Consider the following 19,694-nt stretch of genomic DNA (forward strand, 5'->3'; position numbering starts at 1 on the left):
CAACCTGGCCTGGTTTTGGAGACCGTAAAACTCAACTTATCGGAGCAGATTAAAGACAACAAACTTTGTCCAAATGTGAAATGCTTCGTCCCCATTTTTCCTCAGGACATGCTGTTGGCCACCAAAGATTTTAAAACAACCATCTTACCAGACTAAACCTTAATGCACAACCAAACAGTGTTCAGAAAATAACCAAAACAAACAAACAAACAGGGTCAGATAGTGAACATCAGGATTTTCTCTTTTCTTTTTTTTTTACATTCAGAAACTGCATGCGATGACGGTCGTGATAATCCTCTAAAAAGATACAATGAACTCTCTCTGCAGGAAAAAAAGCTGCACAAACTGACCCATAAAACAAGTAAGAGTGTGCATTTCAGACATCTGGTAGAAATTACTGATAGAAAATGAATGAGGAGGATTTATCCTTTTAAATGTTATGGATACAAAAAAAGCACTTCATTTTTTTTCTCTTTCTTTCTTTTTCTTTTTAATGGAAGTGAGCAATGATTCCTGTTTCAATTCCTCGTGATCTCATCCCCAAAAAAGGGTTCAAGGAAGGATTTTGGAAGGGATGATTGGAAGGATGGATGGATGGATGGATGGATGGATGGATGGATGGATGGCTGGATGGATGGATGGATGGATGGATGGATGGATGGATGGATGGATGGATGATGGCGCTGGGGTTAATCTCTGAGCGTCTTGGTCTCATGGGCAGTGCTGCTGTTGGAGAAATTGTACAAACTAGGCACGTCGTTTTTTTTTTCTTTTTAGAAAAAGTAAGTGAGGTGTGCTCCATAAAGAGACAAAATTAAACAGGTCAAATGCTTACAGGTGATGATAGTCGGAGGTGGCTGTTGATGTTGATGTTGGATGATGTGTGTGTGTGTGTGTGTGTGTGTGAAGAGAAATGTGGACAACCAGGTTTTTTGGGGGGGAACATCAAGCAGACAGAAGAAGAAGAAGAAACCAAAACCAGTTTGCATAATCTCAAGAGCGTGAGAAGCTTTGAGACGACACTTTGGAGAAAGAAATAAAAAGCCATCAAGACAAACTGCTTTCAAACCTAGAACATTTATCTTTTTTTTTCTCAAAAACTTGGTAATACTGAATTGTACAAAGTACCAATTTTGAAAGACTGTCATGTTAGTTAGAGACACAAAATGCCCGTCGTTCAAAAACAAGGTTGGACAGAGATGTTTTTTTCCGTCTCCACAGGAGTGACAGAGACAGGCGGAGGTGGTATTCACATATGAGCTCTTAGTGCACAGGGCAAAGAAAGAAAGAAACAAAAAAATAAAATAAAAAGTACAACACCAAGTATATCTTTGATTTGTGAGAAAAAATACGCCCCCGTTAATCGGAGAAATGGTACATTCCCCTCACAGATGTGAAAGACGCCCCGTCATCAAAGACAATTTTTATAATTTATGTACACTTGTTGTACAAAAATCAGAAAAAACCCTGTGAGGTGAGTTTTAGGAGTGAAGTATAGGCCCTCAGACTGCTCACATGAAAGATCAACTCCACCGAAACTGGAGGTGTATCCGTTAGCGTCAAATCATGTGCAAATGAAGCAAAGCCGATACTGCCCCGTCCAGGCCCGGTTCGGACTGATCCGACTGCGGTTTTTAAAGCTGAGGTTACAGGGTGCCGGGTTGTGCTGACACCTTTCATCCCAAAAAAATTATGGCTTTTTTTTTTGTTCAAATATAGAACAGAGAAAAATGCTAAGTTGTTTCTTTTTCTTTTAAATATGATACACTAATTCAATCTCAAAGAAATCAGGGCTCTACTGGACACTAGAGTGTGAAGCGTGTCAGATATGTGAAGCACCCTGCATATTTAGGGCTGGGTGTCGAACCTCAATACTGTTTTTTTGGCACCGACCAAAAATGTGTCCATAGCACCAAATGTCAAAGACTGCCACTGTTGAAAGCTGGTATCGAATGTCTGCTGTTTAATTGAAAACTTGCTAATTTTTTGACTAATTGAAATTCTTGGCTGCTCGTCTTCAGACATTTTAGAGCTTTTGTTAAACTTTTTTATATTTCTCAAAGTATGATCAGTAAGAAGATTTGTATCCAAACCTAAAATGTCTCTCTTTACTGGCAGTAGTACTGAAAACTTTCAAACCCAGCCCTACGACTGCATTCATTTAAACCCATCCATCCCCACACTTGATACTTGAGTCTTTCTCACAATCCGTACAGCAAAACCAAAATAACTACATTTTAAAGTTCATCTCAACGACTTTTTTCATTACTCTTTCTAAGAACGGAGCAAAAAGTGAAGTGCAGCAGTAGTTTTTATCAAAAATGCACTAACGACGAAGGACTCTTGCAACATTAACGACAACATACTGCGTGTCAGTACATACATTACCTGTGCTTATAAAGGATTTTCAGAACGATAGCTTCCTGTTTGGTTTTGCTTGTACGATGCGACTCTTGAGAGTGTTTCATCTGAGAGGTACTGCTTGAATGCATAGCATAGCCCTGAGTTACAACTGACATAAAGGGCTATTAGTTTCTAATCATCTGACGACAAATATACAAAGTTTTAATCCACAGGAATCTTGGCATTAAGAGGCTGCGACGACCAATTTTAAAGTGAGCCTTCGGTAAATACATTCGACTCCCGGGTCACAAATCATGAGCAGATTTTTATATTTTCTCTCTAAATATTTTCTGCCGCTAATAAATAAATATCGTCTTTATATCGACGGAGCATAAGTTACTCTGATTCTGATTCTTTGGCCAGTTGGGAAAACATGACAATACTCTTTTTTTTTTCTTCTTTTAAGACTGCAGGTGTTTCGAAAGCACGACTTCATAAAAGATAAAAATGTATTTATTGTCAGTCAATGTCTGGATTTTGTTTCAAATATATTTTTATATATTAAAATTTTCTTTTTAATAAGTAATGAGCTAATTTAATTGCAATGCTTATAAAAAAATTTAGGATTTGTGCACTAATGTAGCTTTAATTCACTGTTTTAACACTTTGCAAAGGCTGCAGAAAACGTAACTTTTAAACTACAATGAGCGTGAATCGGCCGATACATCTGCAAGTAAAATATTTAAGGATGATCAGAGGAAGTTACTGCAAAGGAGGTACGAGACCCGTATTATAGAGGAAAAACAGATGAAGACGTGAATGCAATAGCCCAGTTACACCTATGTGGCGAGGCGAGGCGAGGAGACTTTCAGGTTAAGATTTGCTGCTTAACGAGTTTAACGGATGAGTCAGGTGAGACACTTCTCAGGTTACTTTAAAAGAAAATCAAACAGTAGACTGAACAACATAACCCCAAATCATCAGGAAATGTGATCCAGAAAAAAAAAAATCCGATATTCTCTACAAGATAAATGTCAATCTGAAAGCCCGCCCCAACCCCCCCCGCACCCGAAAAAAACAAAGCATCATCATCAATATTATCAGTGCTGTTGTGTGGACAAAACATTCATACGACTCACAGCTGTGACATGAGATGATTTCATATCGTAGTTTGCATTTGAAACAAGATCAAAATTTAGTGTTTCAATGACGTTAACTTACACATAAAAAAAAAAAAGACCAATCAATCATTTTTAAGCTTTAAAAATGGCAGGTTATTCCTCTGTTTGACTTCCAAATTATAAAATTTAAGTATTTTGGTGTATTTTTTTTTTTTTGGCTGAGCAGAATTGAAAATATAGTATTTAGTTTACAAAAAATAGTGATGTAAACCAACAAACATTCATTATATATGATTCAGCTGTTTGTAGTGTTACTCCTTAAAATAAAAAATAATACAATGTCAGTTAATTTGGGAGTCATACTGCGTGACTTTAAACACATGTTGTGCTGCAGCATTAATAATTCATGTGTTTTATCATATCGCTTTTTTCACTTTAAAAAAAAAAAAGGATTTCACAGCTACGTGAAACGAGAGAAGAAACCAAAAAAAAAAGAAAAAAAGAGATAAAGCCAATCAGCTGAAATTTGTGTTTGTAAATTTATCTTAAAAGGAAAAAAAAATAATAGTTTTAGTTTAGGGTTTTTGTTGTTGTTGTTGTTGTTGTTGTTGTTGTAGGAGCAGAATCTACAAGCTGTCAAGATCATATATGTCTAAGGCAAAAAAAACAAAAACAAGAACATGTGACACTGGGGGGTTACCGTGGCAACGTCATCCCAAGCCCAACATTTGGTATCAAGCCTTTTTTTAAAGGGGAGAAGGGGAGAAAAAAAATAAAAAAAATAAAACATTACAGTTTGCAAAAAACACAAAAAAAGGAGCAACAACAGGCGAATACTTCACTCCTTTTGGGAGGGTGTGTCTGAGGGTGGGATGGGGGGGCGAGGGGTGGTGGTGGTGGCGGTGTGAGGTGGGGAGGGGTCGGATGGTGTCTTGAGTTTTAACATGATTGGTAAACTGTACAGGGTCCTGTATAAAGCTGGAGAAGGGGGGGGGGGGGTTTGAGTGTTTAAAAAGATGGGGGGTGGGAGATAAGGGAGGGTGATAAAAAGGGCGGGCGGTGGCGGAGGGGCGAAGGGGGGGGGTCTCTCAATTTCTCGCTCGTCTCTCTCGGGCTGCACTACCTGTGGACCGGCAGGTGCAGCCCGTTGAGGGGGTTGAGCGGGTGGGGGAGGGGCGGGTGCAGCTCCAGCTGGGCCAGCAGGGAGAAGTGGTCCGAGGGGATGTGGGGGTGGGGGCAGCCGGTGATGTTGTTCTCCACGAGCCACTGGCTGTCCAGCGGTCCCATCAGGCCCAGGACGCTCATGTGGTTCTTAGAGAAGAAGATGTAGTCGATCACGCCCTGCGGACAGGAAGACATCATGACATCAGAGGTGGGAGGAGCTAACATTAGGCATAATGTGTTAATTCCACAATAGGAGATATATTATGTTGTTACCAGTAACAGTTTTGGTGTAAAAATGCATATATCGGTATCGGGTGATATCGGTATCGGAAATTAAGAGTTGGGGAATATCGGAATATCGGATATCGGCAGAAAAGTCAATATCGAGCATCCCTAGTTTAAAGTTATACATAGAGTATACTTTAGTAGGAGCAGATTGGCAAATATGAAACCACTCTAGTCTCAAGTCTTGGACCATTATGTTTGGCCATTTTTTAAAAACTTTCTCGAGTATTTGTGGTAGGGAACTACATCCAGACCCAGTTATGGAATTATTTGGAGTAATTCCTATCTAGAGTTGGCACTTACAGGTGTGCAGTGTGATGCTTTAACCTTTCTGTCATTATTGGCCTGATGGTTAGTGTTCAATCTCTGGAAATCTACCAAACTAAGAGTGAGTGGGTGGAAAGTGTAACGGCACATCTAAAAGCTCGATAAACCCAGATACTCCAGTAGGGGATCAGTACAGGTATTATTTAGAGCAGGAGCGTCCAAACTATTCCACAAAGGGCCCTAATGTGGCTGCAGGTTTTTAAATTCCAACCAAGCAGGAGCACACCAGACTTCATTCATTTAATCAGCTGATCTCAGTCTTCAGACAGCTGATTGGTCGAATCATGTGCTCTTGAGTGGTTGGAACTAAAAACCTGCAGCCACATTAAGGCCCTTTGTGGAATAGTTTAGACATGCCTGCTTTAGAGCCTGGAAACCTTTCCTCTCTTATTTTGAATGACATGTTATATCCAAACTTTAAGCATTAAGTCTGGCTTTCCTGAACCTCTGTTCCCCAAATAGTGTCTTTTTTTGTTTTTATGTATGTGGGTTGAGGTATACTCTAATTGTATAGGTTTATATGTCTGTTTGTGTCTATTTGTGTATTGAAAAAGGGAACAAAGCTTAATCAAAAGATTTCAAAATGAGAAAAGGCGGGAAAAAACCCCCCCAACCCTCTTTGATGTACATTTGCCAGATGTTTGCACACTTACTGTACGAGCTTGACTCATTTCATACATATCATAAATTGTCCCCCAAGGAGTTAATTTGTTTATCCAAAAAAAAAGGTGCAGATGTAAAAAAAAAAAAAAAGGAATTATTCTACATTATTAAAGCATCAAAAGGCGCCAAAAAACATCGTAGAAATCAGTGTTTCTGTTCGTATGTCTGCATGTTTCGGGTTAGTTTAAAGACGGCTGTGGGGAGTCCAGTTTAAAAAAAACAAACAAAAAACAGCAACAAGGGAAAAAAACGTTTGTTTATGAGATAGCTTGCTGCGTGACTCATTAGAAAACGGAGCAGAAACCAAAAGACAACAACTTCTTCAAATCTAAAATACGGGCAAATGCGCTTCTGTCACCCACGCAGCTAAAAGGTGTTATAAAAACTTCGTAGATGCTGCAAGGTTTTCCATCTCTGCAAAGATCACAATCAGCAAAAACCACTCATCATGATACTGAAGATAAAGCAATCAAATATTTCACATACAGTATATTAATATATTGTATGGAAAATGAAACTATTGCATCTTATCTGTGAGTTAAAATCGAGATTCAACACCCACATTAACAGTTTCTATATCAGTTAAATGAAAAGCAGAACTGTATTGTAACTTTGGCTGAATGCACATCTGATGTCGTGTTTATGGGAACTTTTTTTTTATTATTGCTTCTTGGCATGAAAGGAAATAAGTTGCAGTAGATTTATTTGTGCACACAGTCATCTTTTTTTTTGCTCACCACAGCATCTAAAGATCGAGACAACAAGATCAGTTTATTTGTCTAATGTTACACTCCAAATCTTTTATTCCTTCTGCCATCAGGCTGCTAAATGTTGCCTACAGTCATTTTAAATAGGTTCCTTTTCTCAATTAATGTCTTTAAATCATTGTTTTATTTATTTCTTAACCCAAATAGTTGCCTCAAAGCACTTCAGGGCCTCTTTCATAGCATCAGCCACCAGACTGTACAACTCCTCCCACTCCCACTAATGTATTGTATAGTTATTGTATATAACATTTAGACATTGTTTTATTGTATATAGGTGAACATTTTTAAATCCAGGTTAAAAAAACATTTCTCTTTGCATGTTCTTATGATTGAGCTCTTTTTTTAAAGCACTTTAAATTTTAACCTAATGTCCTTTTAATGATTCTAATGCAAATCATTATTTTATGCTCTATTTTAGTCTAGATTTTTCTTTTTCTTTCTTTCTTTCTATTTTTTCTGTACTTTGTTTTATTTCTATTATATTTGGGCTCTTTTTAAAAAAATGTATGTTTTAATGTTTCTAATTTTCACTATTATTGGGTTAAAGCACTTTAGGGCCTTTTTTCATAGCATCAGCCACCAGACTGTACAACACCCCCCACTCCGACTAATGTATTGTATAGTTATTGTTTATTGTATATAGGTGAACATTTTTAAATCCAGGTTAAAAGACATTTTCTTATGATTGTATGTATGTAAATTGTATGTTTTAATGTTTCTAATTTTCACTATTATTGGGTTAAAGCGCTTTAGGGCCTTTTTTCATAGCATCAGCCACCAGACTGTACAACTCCTCCCACTCCCACTAATGTATTGTATAGTTATTGTTTATTGTATATAGCATTTAGACATTTTCTTATGATAGTTCTTATAATTGAGCTCTTTTTAAAAGCACTTTAAATTTTAATCTTTCATTTGCACTGTATATCCTTTTAATGATTCTAATGCAAATCATTATTTTATGCTCTATTTTAGTCTAGTTTTTTATTTTTATTTCTCTCTTTCTATTTTTTCTGTACTTTGTTTTATTTTCTATTATAATTGGGCTCTTTTTAAAAAATTGTATGTTTTAATGTTTCTAATTTTCACTATTATTGGGTTAAAGCGCTTTAGGGCCTCTTTCATAGCATCAGCCACCAGACTGTACAACTCCTCCCACTCCCATGTATTGTATAGTTATTGTTTATTGTATATAGCATTTAGACATTTTCTTATGATAGTTCTTATAATTGAGCTCTTTTTAAAAGCACTTTAAATTTTAATCTTTCATTTGCACTGTATATCCTTTTAATGATTCTAATGCAAATCATTATTTTATGCTCTATTTTAGTCTAGCTTTTTATTTTTGCTGCACTTTTTTAATTTCTATTATAATTGGGCTCTTTTTTAATGTTTTAATGTTTCCAGTTTTTACTATAATTGGGTTTTATGTATTTATTTATTTTAATTGTATGTTTTAAGCTTCCAATTCTTACTGTTGAATGTTTATTTTATTATAAAGCACATTGAGTTGCCCCATAGGTATGAAATGCTCTATATAACTAAAGCTGCCTTTCCTTATTGTTATTATTATTTTGTTTTGAGTAACAGTCGAAAACCCAAAGAAATCAGTTAACTATCATATAAGTTTTTCCTAAAATATTGACCTGATTAGATCTAATGAAAGTGGAACATGCGGAGGCTGTTTCTACCTTGAAGTCATATGTGTAGTTGGTGTAAGGCATCAAATTGCTGTCGTAGGCGCTCTTCAGCTGGAAACTGTGTGTGATGCTTCCGTCTGAGTTGCCGTTCTTGCCGTTGCAGTTGAAGTTGGTCAGACATTCGCTGTAGCGCAGCTCCTTGAAGTCCTTGTGGTTCTCGGCCACGCCTCCGTTGCTCAGGTATTCCACCACACCTGCACCATGCAAAAAAAAGTTAAAAACCTTTATAACAGCGTGGGTCACATTAATCAGACAAATCCTTTTTAAAATAAAAGGAAGGAAAGGAGGAAGGGAAGAAGGAAGGAAAGAAGGACAGAGGAAAGAAGGAAGGGAGGAAGGTAGGGGGGAGGAAAGAAAGAGAGAAGGAGGGAGGGAGGGAGGAAGGGAGGAAGGGAGGAAGAAAGGAAAGAAGGACAGAGGAAAGAAGGAAGGGAGGAAGGAAGGAAGGAAGGAAGGAAAAGAGGGAGGAAGGAAGGGAGGAAAGGAAAGAAGGAAGGACAGGAGGACGTAGGAATGAAGGAGGAAGGGAGGAAGGAAGGAAAGGAGGACAGAGGAAAGAAGGAAGGGAGGAAGGTAGGGGGAGGAAAGAAAGAGAGAAGGAGGGAGGGAGGAAGGGAGGAAGGAAAGGAAGGAAGGAAAGAGAGAAGGAGGGAGGAAGGACACACAGAAGGAAGGGAGGAAAGAAGGAACAGTTAAAACGGGCGGGGTCAATTTGACCCGGGAGGACGACACGAAGGTTAATGGAGATCGAGGTGACAGTGACACCTGTTAAAAAACAACGTGACAAAAACCAATAAGTTAATCATTGATTTTAGGAGGAACCGTCCTGATCCTGTTGCATGCACTATTAGATAGATAGATAGATAGATAGATGGATGGATGGATGGATGGATGGATGGATGGATGGATGGATGGATGGATGGATGGATGGATGGATGGATGGATGGATGGATGGATGGATGGATGGATGGATGGATGGATGGATGGATGGATGGATAGATAGATAGATAGATAGATAGATAGATAGATAGATAGATAGATAGATAGATAGATAGATGGATAGATTCACACGTAAAAACACATCTCTAGCTATCCAATGGAAGAAAAACTTAACTAAAAATACCCAAAAGTTGTACTAATAAAACAAATACATATATATATATATGTACTAAATAATAAAATACTTGGTGTGAAAAACGTGCCAGTAAACGTGCACTGATCTAAAAAAAAATATAAAAGATGATTACTTTTCTGCTCAATTCACTCAGTCAGTTCAATTAATTGGTTAATTGTTGCATCTATCTATTGCAAGACACTATTTAAGTTACTGTTGAACTGTTGTACTTCAGATTCAGTGTGAAATAAACCACACGAGTAATCTGATTACTTTTCAAGTGCTCTGAGAACTTTCTGTGTAAAGAAACAAAAGAAAAAGAGAGAGATAAGTAAATTAAGTGATAGTCAAAGTGTTTATGGAGCCGTGTGTGAAATGAGGTCTGCAGCAGCATCAGAGAGTCACATGAACAGCGAGTCGGTCTTACCGGAGTCAGGCAGCGAGTTGAGGTCAGCGCACAGGACGATGGGGATGGAGGATGCGTCGGAGGTCGGCGAGCCGGTCGCCATGGAGCCCGAGGCCCTCTCGGCGATGCTCTTCAGCTCCGACAGGAACATCATGGTTTGGATCAACTTGACGTCCGAGTACTCGGGGTCCCAGTGCATGTGGGCGTTGGCCACCAGGACCAGCTGCCTGTCCTGCGGCGGCTTCATGCCTGAAAACAGAGAAGAAGAAACCGGATTTAATATTAAATGTCACAAATATGCATTAAATCAGGGCTTATAGGTGACTTAAATAATAATGAAAATGTCAAAACCTGCAACACAAATCATGCAAGAAAGAAACTAAATTTTGCAAGAGTGAAAAAAAAGTTTGTAAAATCTCTAAAATCTCTAAAATCAAACCTGAACGTGGTTTAATTTTGGTTGCAGACAAACCGCACTCTGATGCAACTTGAGAAACCCAGAAGTGCTGACACAGTGAAGTGAAAGATATAAAAAAAAAAAGGAAGAGCGGGGAAAACATAAAAATAAGGAAGTTATTCTGTACATGAAGCAAAACCGTGCTGCAGAGTTGAATGAATGAACTGTAAAATACTGTGTACTGTATCGTGTTGCCAAACCACAACCCGATGGATTATGGAAATGAAACTACTTTCGTACGTCGTCCACAAAAAGGAACATCCCGAAATTTACCAAAACAAACGCAGATGTATTTATAAATGGCAGACTGATCTTTGAGGTTCCATGATTTCGTTTTCTTTAGATTTTTTTGGGGGCTTTTTTGGATGTCGGGCAGTGAAGAGGCAGACAGGAAACAAAAAGGTCCCTGACTGGAATCTATAGACTATAAAAATAGCGGACGTGTAGCCACTTGTGGTTTCCCGTTTTGAAGCCTCAAATTTAGCATATTGATGGTCACCATCTTGGTTTTTGGAGCCACAAGTGATGAGAAGTGACCTTATTTGGATGAGAACGTGGAGCTGTGGAGGAACTTCTCAGTTTCATGCACCACCTTGGTAGACACTGATATGGTGCGTTTCATTTGTACTCGAAGGAAGTCGGACTATACGACTGGGATGACCGCTGAAGTCGGATTTCCGGCTCTAGAAGTCAGAAGAACCTCACCAGCCACAACCTCAAAATCTAGGATCTGATGCCTTGTGCATGAACAGCGTGAAAGTTGTAGTAATATCCTGTTAATTAGCTTTTCTGTCTTAATTGTGTCTCATTAAATCAGTCGTACATGCAGCACTGTCCAGCGTCTACTTGCTACGCTATGTGTATGTTATGGCGCTTTTCCACTCCACAGTTCCAGCACGACTTGACTCGGCTCGACTCGACATGGTTCCAGGAACGACCTTTTCCATTACAAAAAAGTACCTAATCAACGTGGGCGGGGTCGTCATAGCACGGCTACGCGAAACTGCTGTGACTTCGTTTTATACACAACACAAAATACATAAACAATGGAGGACATTGAGGCAGTGGTGTTGCTGCTGTATGAGGCTTTTTGTCACAAACAAAGCAAGAGATAGAAAGCCATATGGCTGTAACGCTGTTGCCGGTATTTAAAAATGCCGGGTTTGATTTTTGTGTGGGACGGCTCATGACTCTACCAGTGACTCTCTGACCAATCAGTGGCCGGCAGTCTGTTGACGTCACATTTAGTATCGGCTTGGCTCGCTTGGAACCTCACCAGAGCAGGTACTAAAAAAGTACCAGGTACCAGGTACTATCCCTGATGGAAACACAAAAAAAACGAGTCGAGTCGAGTCTTGCTGGAACGGTGTAGTGGAAAAGCGCCATTAGTCATTATATGCCATCAATGACTATCAATGGTTAATCTGGCTTCAGAGGTAAATGGAAAGCAGCTTTATCAATCACAACGTAGCCAAACCCTAAACATCGCCTGTTTTATGGTCTATGTAATTTACTAAATGAACATCATGCTGTGTTGAAGAAGAATTTAACCCCTTGCATACTGTTTGGACATTTGGCAGCTTGTAAAAACACCACAAATGTCTTTTACTGACATGTGTTTTAGTTAAATAAGGCTCCTGTTTAATAGAAGAGAGAGAGAAGAGAGGAAGAAGAGGACACCACCATCCCTCCGTGACTTCCTGTCAGCGCTCTGAACAGCCTGGATGTTTGACTGGTGCTCAACTTGTGGTTCAAGGCCTCCCACAAGGCCACAAAGAGATGATTTATGGTCTTCACTTATTCAGCAAAAAGTCTCCTGAACATCTTCTAACTGTTTAAAGAGTCGTATACACACATATCTTTTATTAGCATTTATAGAGGAAGATGCTGACGCCACAGAGCAACACAGTGAAACAATAACTCCTCGAATTAAAGGTTAAGTCTGGTAATTTTCTTGTGTTTCTTAATGTTTCTTAATGTCAATGAATCTCATGTTTGGAGCAAAACCTTTCACACTGTTTGGGTCAAATTTGATATTTGACAGCTTGTAAAAACACCACAACTTTTCCTAAATTGGCCCAAAATACACAAAAATTACAATATTTTAAAATGTTATACTTTTGTATAGATGCGACAAATGTTTGTCCATTGAGGCTGTTCTGGGTTAAATTATCTCTGTATCTATTGACATGTGTTTTATAGTGAAATGAATAGTTAATAGTTTTAATAAGATAGTAGTTATGAGGATTTCTTTTTATGATGTAGCAGTGAAGACTGATAGCTCTAATGGTTATACAATAAACCCCACAGCTCCATAAAGTTCTGCTCATTTTCACTTTACATAAAATAACATTTAACCACCAAAAAGAGACATAAAAATACTGAAAAGAGACACAAATTGACTAAAGAAACCTAAAAACTACCAAAAACAACCTACAGTTAGTTTGAGTAACAGCTGCCATCTAGTTACCATAGTAACTATGAGATGGAGAGACTAAAGAGACTCAAAACTACCAATAAAATAACATTTAAATCATTATTGCTATGTTATATTTTCATGTCTTAGGTAAAATAGGACATGATATTGTGTGATAGGAGATGTTTAGTGGTGTAAAAGCTAAAAAATACACTCTCTCTGCTCTCTGAAACACTAATCAAGGTTTAATCACATTTATTGATCAGTCAGATCGACTATTGATGCTTTCTAAACACGTCTGTGGCTCAACATTTGGTATTGACACTTTTAATGACAGTATTTCAGGGTAAAACTAGTGACTGAGACCATAAACTCATTAGGGAAGTGTTTACTGAATACTGAGAAATCAAGTTAGAGGTAAGAGGTTAGAGGTTTTCTCAACACTTTTATGCCATTATACTTCCTTTTGGAGCCAGTGGAGTCGCCCCCTACTGGCCATTAGAAGTAATGCAGTCACTTGTTAAACCCAAAGCTACCTGCCTGGTAGAATCGAACCAGGGACATTACGGCCATTACTGATTATTAAAAGATCTCCTTTAAATGTGCTTTCAGTGTAAAGTGATGGACACACAGTCATTATAACGTCTCTGATCAGCTTCTATTGAGCTTCATCAGTCTGAGTTATTAGTCATATCAAGTGATATCTGACACATTTACAGTCTGTTTAGCATCAGATTCCCTCTTAGTGTTTCCCTGTTGAGCTGTGGTGTAACCATAGTAACAAAAAGAGGGCAAGAGTCTTTCTTTCTTTCTTTCCCCATCTTCCTCCTCTTCCTTTTTCATTCTTTCTTTTGTTTCTTTCTTTTCCCATCTTCTTTTCTTTTCTTTCTTTTTCCTTCTTTCTTTTGTTCTTTCCTCATCTTCTTCCTCCTTGCTCTTTCTTCCTCCTCCTCCTCCTCCTTTCTTTCTTTCTTTCCCCATCTTCCTCCTTCTTTATTTTCTTTTCTTTCTTATCTTCCTCCTTCTTTTCTTTTCTTTCTTTGATCTTTCTTTTGTTCTTTCCTCATCTTCGTCCTCCTTTTTCCTTTCTTCCTCTTCCTCCATTTTCTTTCTTTCTTTCTTACCTCATCTCCCTCCTTCTTGTACTTTTTCCTTCTCCTCCTTTTACTTTTCTTTTCTTACTTTTTCCTTCTTTCTATGTTTCTTTGTTTGTTCTTTCTTACCTCATCTTCCTCCTTCTTTCTATCTTTCTTTCCTTCATTCAGACGGCTGAAGCTTCATATTAGCTTCAGATTCAACTTTTAAATCCATGTTTCCACAGAAGGAGGACTGTGTGTTTATTCCTCCATCACTTCCATAGTAAACATGATGAAGGGATCTTCTAATGGTCAGTATGAACAGGAGGAATCATCACAGACAGATAAACACACTTCATGTTTATTTTGGGCTCCTGACTTTTGACACACTTGAAAAGTTGTGAACTTGTGACACCTTGTGGCAAAAAGTCGCTATTGTAAAAAAACTGTTTCTTTACTTTTGGCTTCACAGTTTTCCTGCTGTGTCCTATTATATTATATTATATGATTATACATTAATAATATGAGCATTTATACTTCTAAAAACTGATTAACTGGAAAAACTGAATTTTTTGGGATCGATTCACATTGAGATAAAACAGTAGTTTGGTTGTTTGGTGGGTAATAGTGCTGAAACAGCCAGTTTGTAATAATTAATTCATATTTAAATCATTTTTAAGTACAAATGACAAATATTCTTGGGTCTGAGTTTCTAGATTTGTTGCTTTTCTCTGTTTTATATGTTCGTAAAATCAATGAAGTCGTCACTTTGGCTCTGGAAACTTCACATTTTCTAAACTAAAAGATTCACTGAAAACAATACCTGACAGATTAATCACTAAATGTTGCCTTCACATACAGATGTTGGAGTCTTGAGGCATTTGAGACCTAAAGTAGCGTCTCCATGGATTACGACACCACAGGGAGTAAAATGAAAGTACATTTCAGTCGTTCTTACCGCCGGAGAACATGTCCTTGTTGACCTCGAGCAGAACGGCGACCCCGATGTTGTCTTTGGTCATCACTCTGTTCAGCATGACCTCTGAACCCTCGGAGTTGGCCATGGCCACCTGGTTGAACTCCACTGTGTGTTTCTGGACCATCGTAAACCTGCGGGGGAAAAAAACCCAAAACATCCATGAAGAAATGAACGACAGAAATCCAAACATTAATATACACAAAGGACGTAAACATCATTATTACATACAAAGACCACAGAACAAACAGCGAAGGTCTTAAACTCACTTCTCGGTCTTGAAGAACACAGCGCAGCCGTCCACGTGTTTCCTCTCCTGTTCGGACACCAGCTTGGCTCGAGACTTTGGACAGAAGTACCCGTCGTAGCCGCGCTCCTTTAGCGTCTCCAGAAACAAGGTGTAGTACTGCTCCGTCTCCACCTCCTGCACACGCACACACACACACACAGCAGGAAACATCAGCTAAAACCAGCCAATGAAACAATCAATAAATAAAATGATTCAGCTTTTCTTCAACAGATTTTTACGCTTTTTTTGAGCCAAAATAAACTTCCAGTCTCGAGGGAGGGAAACTAAACCGAAGACAGTCAGTCAGTATTGTCTCCTTCTGCAGACAATGACTCGGTTGTGTCAGCTGTGCAGATGTGCAGAGTAACAATCTGATAATTATAAAGCAGCTAAGAGACTTAAACGGCTCAATCATTCAGCGTCTAACGTTTGAGAAGCTGCAAAAAATTAAATATATCTAAATAATTGCCAATTAATTACGACGTATTGATTAATTGATAGCACAATATGGTTTTTTTTACACTCTAACTGCTATTGCACAACATGATGGGAGACAAGGTTGTGAATTGTGAGTCAAATTTCTCTTCATAAATCTTCATAGAGAAAGTTTTTTTTCTAAATCCCTTCCCAAAAAAGAAAAAAAGGTCCTAATAAATCCTGATAATCTGAAGATAACTGAGTTAATAATACCAAAAAACCTGCGTTAAAGATGTGACAAACAGCAGATATGAGGTGTGGTGAGGAAAATTAGAACTAAAATAGTTCAAAAGTTTAATAAAGCAGTGAAATGTCTGATCAGTAAAGTGCTAGACGCTTATTTTGTTGGGTGATAAACATAAATAAATAAATAATGTAATAAATAAACTATAACAGAAGCATTTAATGATGTAGGAAGACTTTTACAGCAGCCTATAAATAAAATCTTCCTCTTTTTAACACTCTGATTAAAAGGTAAAGTCTCTAAACGCGTTTCTACCTGCAGGCTGATGATATCAGCGTCACAGCTGGTGATCTCCTCCATGATGCCTTTCTTCCTGTACTCCCAGTTGAGAGCCCAGGACGGGCAGTAGCCGTACAGCTGGCGCGTGGCGTATTTGTCGCACAGCACGTTGTAACACATGACTGTGAAAGTGGCTGCAGGAGAGTACAGAAGAAAAGGAGGAAAAAAGACGATGAGAAAAACAGCAACATAACAGTTTGAGGAGGAAAAATGATTCTTTAGATCCTTAGAGTGTTTTACTGAGTATAAGCAGCTAAAGAAACCAAGACAAACATGTATTATTATGCAAAGGCTGCTGATTAATAATAATAAAATATTCAACTGGAACATATATATTATACAGAGGGACCTTACATGCTGTTCAGGGTCCAATTTGACCCATTTTCCACATTTATGAGGTGTAAAAACACCAAATACACATTTATACACAGCTGGACTTTTTTGACCCCGTCTGTTTTGACTGTTCCTTCTTTCTTTCCTTCCTTCCTTCCGTCTGTCCTCCCTCCCTCCTTCTCTCTTTCCTTCCTCCCTTCCTTCTGTCCTCCCTTCCTCCTTCTCTCTTTCCTTCCTCCCTTCCTTCTGTCCTCCCTTCCTCCTTCTCTCTTTCCTTCCTCCCTTCCGTCTGTCCTCCCTCCCTCCTTCTTTCCTTCCTTCCTCCCTCCGTCCTTTCCTTCCTCCCTCCCTCCTACCTTCCTTCTTTCCCCCGTCCTTCCTGCCTTCCTTCCTTTCCTACCTTCCTTTCTTCCCTCTTTCCTTCCTCCCTTCCTTTCCTTCCTTCATCCTTCCCTCCTCCCTCCCTCCCTTCTTTCCTCCCACTTTGTTACATTTTTGTGCAGCTTATACACATTTTTATATTTTCAAATATACAAGTTTATACCTGTGGGAGGAAGGAGGAGAAAGGAAGGAAGGAAAGAAGGACAGAGGAAAGAAGGAAGGGAGGAAGGAAAGGAAGGAAGGAAGGAAATAAGGAGGGAGAGAGGAAGGATGGACAGAAGGAAGGAAGAAAGGGGGATGGAGGAAGGAAAGAAGGAAGGGAGGAAAGACAGAGGAAGGAAAAAAAGAGAGAAGGAGGAAGGACAGACAGAAGGAAAGAAGGAAGGAAGGAAGGACCAGTCAAAACAGACGGGGTCCGACATGAAGCTGGAGGTGTAACTTACCTGTTGGACTCATTTGGTCTCGCTCTTTCAGAGTGATCCAAGGTCTTTGGGGGAGCTGCTCTGGGTGGACTGGAAACAAGGCGAGGTGAGGAAGAGAAAAAACGGATTAGTGGGACAATAGGACGATATACCTGCACTGGTCAGGTTTATAATAAACTGCCAGTTAAATATGCATGAGTCCTGTTGATTACCTGCTAGATTGTCGAGCATGTAGTTCAAAAGCTTTCTGGTTCCGTCCGGCTCCTGGTACAGATTGAGGATGTCTTGGGACAAAGGGTTTCCTGCAAAAACCAAAATACAATATATATATATATATATATATATGATGTCCATGTGGTTTAGTCAAATTTAAAGGGGTTAAAATGTGAAAATAAACGTATGAATAACTTGCACACATTCTTTTTTTGTGGACCCAGCATCAAATTTCTGCTTTTAATCCATTTTGAGAGAATATATTAGAGGATTATGGTAAAAATGTCTAAGTGGTGTAACCATAAAAACTTTCTTTCTTTCTTTCTCTTCTTCCTCCTTTATCTTTCTTTGTGTCTTTTTTTCTCTCTCAGTGGATAAAATATGTAATATTGACTGAATGAATATTGAATATCACTGACACTTAAATAAATGCAAAGCAGGGAGCTCAGATAAATGTAACTACTGGTTACTAAAACTGTTATAATATGAAGGATATTAGATAGATAGAAGATGAATAGTAGTAATAGTAATGTAATGAATGACTCACCTTTTAGCCCGAGGGTTTGTAACTGGAACAGCCTCCCAAGTTCATAAGGCAGAACTCGTAAAAGATTGTTGTTTAAAAGCAATTCCCTGTAAGAGACGACACCAAAAACACATCAGTCATCTTTTATTCTTATCTTGTACATTTTTTTTTACATCTGAAGGGATTTTCTCCTGCGAGTCTTTATCGCTGTCAAAACCGCCTTCGAACACGTTGTCACTTCGATTCATTCATTTAGTCAAACTGTGTCATCGTCAGCTTTTTTTTTTTTTTAGGTGAGATGCTTTTTATGGACGCAGGAAGATAACTGTATCTGTTCCTCGCCCACAGACTTCATAATCTTTCCTCTTTTTCTGGTGTTTGATCTGCGTGTGTGTTCGGATACATCGCTTCTTTAAATCACCCTCCTGTTGTCCTCGAGTCAAGGAAGGAAGGGAGGAAGAAGGAAGGAAAGAAGGGAGGGAGGGAGGAAGGAAGGAAGGATGGAAGGGAGGAAAAGGAAAGAAGGGAGGGAGGAAGGAAGGAAAGGAGGAGGGAGGGAGGAAGGAAGGAAGGAAGGTAGGAAAGGTGGAAAGGAAAGAAGGGAGGGAGGGAGGAAGGAAGGATGGAAGGGAGGACAGCAGGAAGGAAGGTAGGAGGGAGGGAGGAAGGAAGGGAGGAGGGAGGGAGGAAAGAAGGACAGAGGAAAGAAGGAAGGAAGGTATGAGGGGAGGTCGGAAAGTCGGAAGGGAGAAAAGAAAGACAGAAGGAGGGATGAAGTAAGGAAGGAAGGGAGGAAAGAAGGAACAGTCAAAACAGACGGGGTCAATTTGACCCGGGACGACGATACGAAGGTTAAGCTTTAAAGGCAGTTTGAGGCGTTTAATCCTTTTCAATGAATTCATTATTTTAAAAACACCAAAACTAAAACAACAGATTTTAAAACATCGTAACAAGCACTAAGGTTGTTTTTTTTCCCGCCTACCTGAGAGAAACCATGTTGCCCAGTTCGGCGGGCAGGCTGCGGAGCTTATTGGACGACAGATTCAGGTAGACCAGGTGGGGCAGCTTGGCGATGTCCGGTGGGATGCGGGTCAGGTTGTTGTCGTTGATGTGCAGCGCCGTCAGGTGGGTCAGCGTCCATAACGAGCTGCTCAGATTCCTGACCCGCCCTGCGTTAAGAACAACAATGATAGTGTTAGCTTTTTATTTGGTTAGTTGTCTTTAAGCAGATTTTAACCTTTAACCCTCCTGTTGGAAGGAAGGAAGGGAGGAAGAAGGAAGGAAAGGAGGAAGGGAGGAAACAAAGAGAGAAGGAGGGAGGAAGGACAGACGGAAGGAAGGAAGGGAGGAAAGGAGGAAAGGAAAGAAGGGAGGGAGGAAGGAAGGATGGAAGGGAGGAAAGGAAGGAAGGAAGGAAGGAGGGAAGGAAGGAAGGTAGGAAAGGAGGAAAGGAAAGAAGGGAGGGAGGGAGGAAGGAAGGAAGGATGGAAGGGAGGAAGGAAGGAGGGAAGGAAGGAAGGTAGGAAAGGAGGAAAGGAAAGAAGGGAGGGAGGGAGGAAGGATGGAAAGGAGGAAAGGAAAGAAGGGAGGGAGGGAGGGAGGAAGGAAGGAAGGAAGGATGGAAGGGAGGAAGGAAGGAGGGAAGGAAGGAAGGTAGGAAAGGAGGAAAGGAAAGAAGGGAGGGAGGGAGGAAGGAAGGATGGAAAGGAGGAAAG

The 19,694-nt window shown here is 39.4% G+C and overlaps 1 protein-coding gene and 1 pseudogene across 1 annotated transcript; one reads left to right on the forward strand and one right to left on the reverse strand.

The window, feature by feature from the left end:
- The window catches only part of LOC133978510 (zinc finger protein 208-like), a 355,630-nt pseudogene that overhangs the window by 261,505 nt on the left and 74,431 nt on the right, over nucleotides 1-19,694 (forward strand).
- On the reverse strand, nucleotides 1,480-19,148 carry cnot6l (CCR4-NOT transcription complex, subunit 6-like; the record flags this gene model as incomplete). Its single annotated transcript, XM_062416785.1, is given in 10 exon segments — nucleotides 1,480-4,805; nucleotides 8,362-8,564; nucleotides 9,912-10,139; nucleotides 14,798-14,949; nucleotides 15,085-15,239; nucleotides 16,081-16,238; nucleotides 17,262-17,330; nucleotides 17,453-17,542; nucleotides 18,001-18,086; nucleotides 18,962-19,148. Coding segments are annotated over 10 exon segments (1,550 nt in total), but the record flags the coding sequence as incomplete, so codon positions are not given.

This window comes from Scomber scombrus, chromosome 4 (assembly GCF_963691925.1).
Source record: "Scomber scombrus chromosome 4, fScoSco1.1, whole genome shotgun sequence".
Classification (NCBI taxonomy): Eukaryota; Metazoa; Chordata; class Actinopteri; order Scombriformes; family Scombridae; genus Scomber; species Scomber scombrus.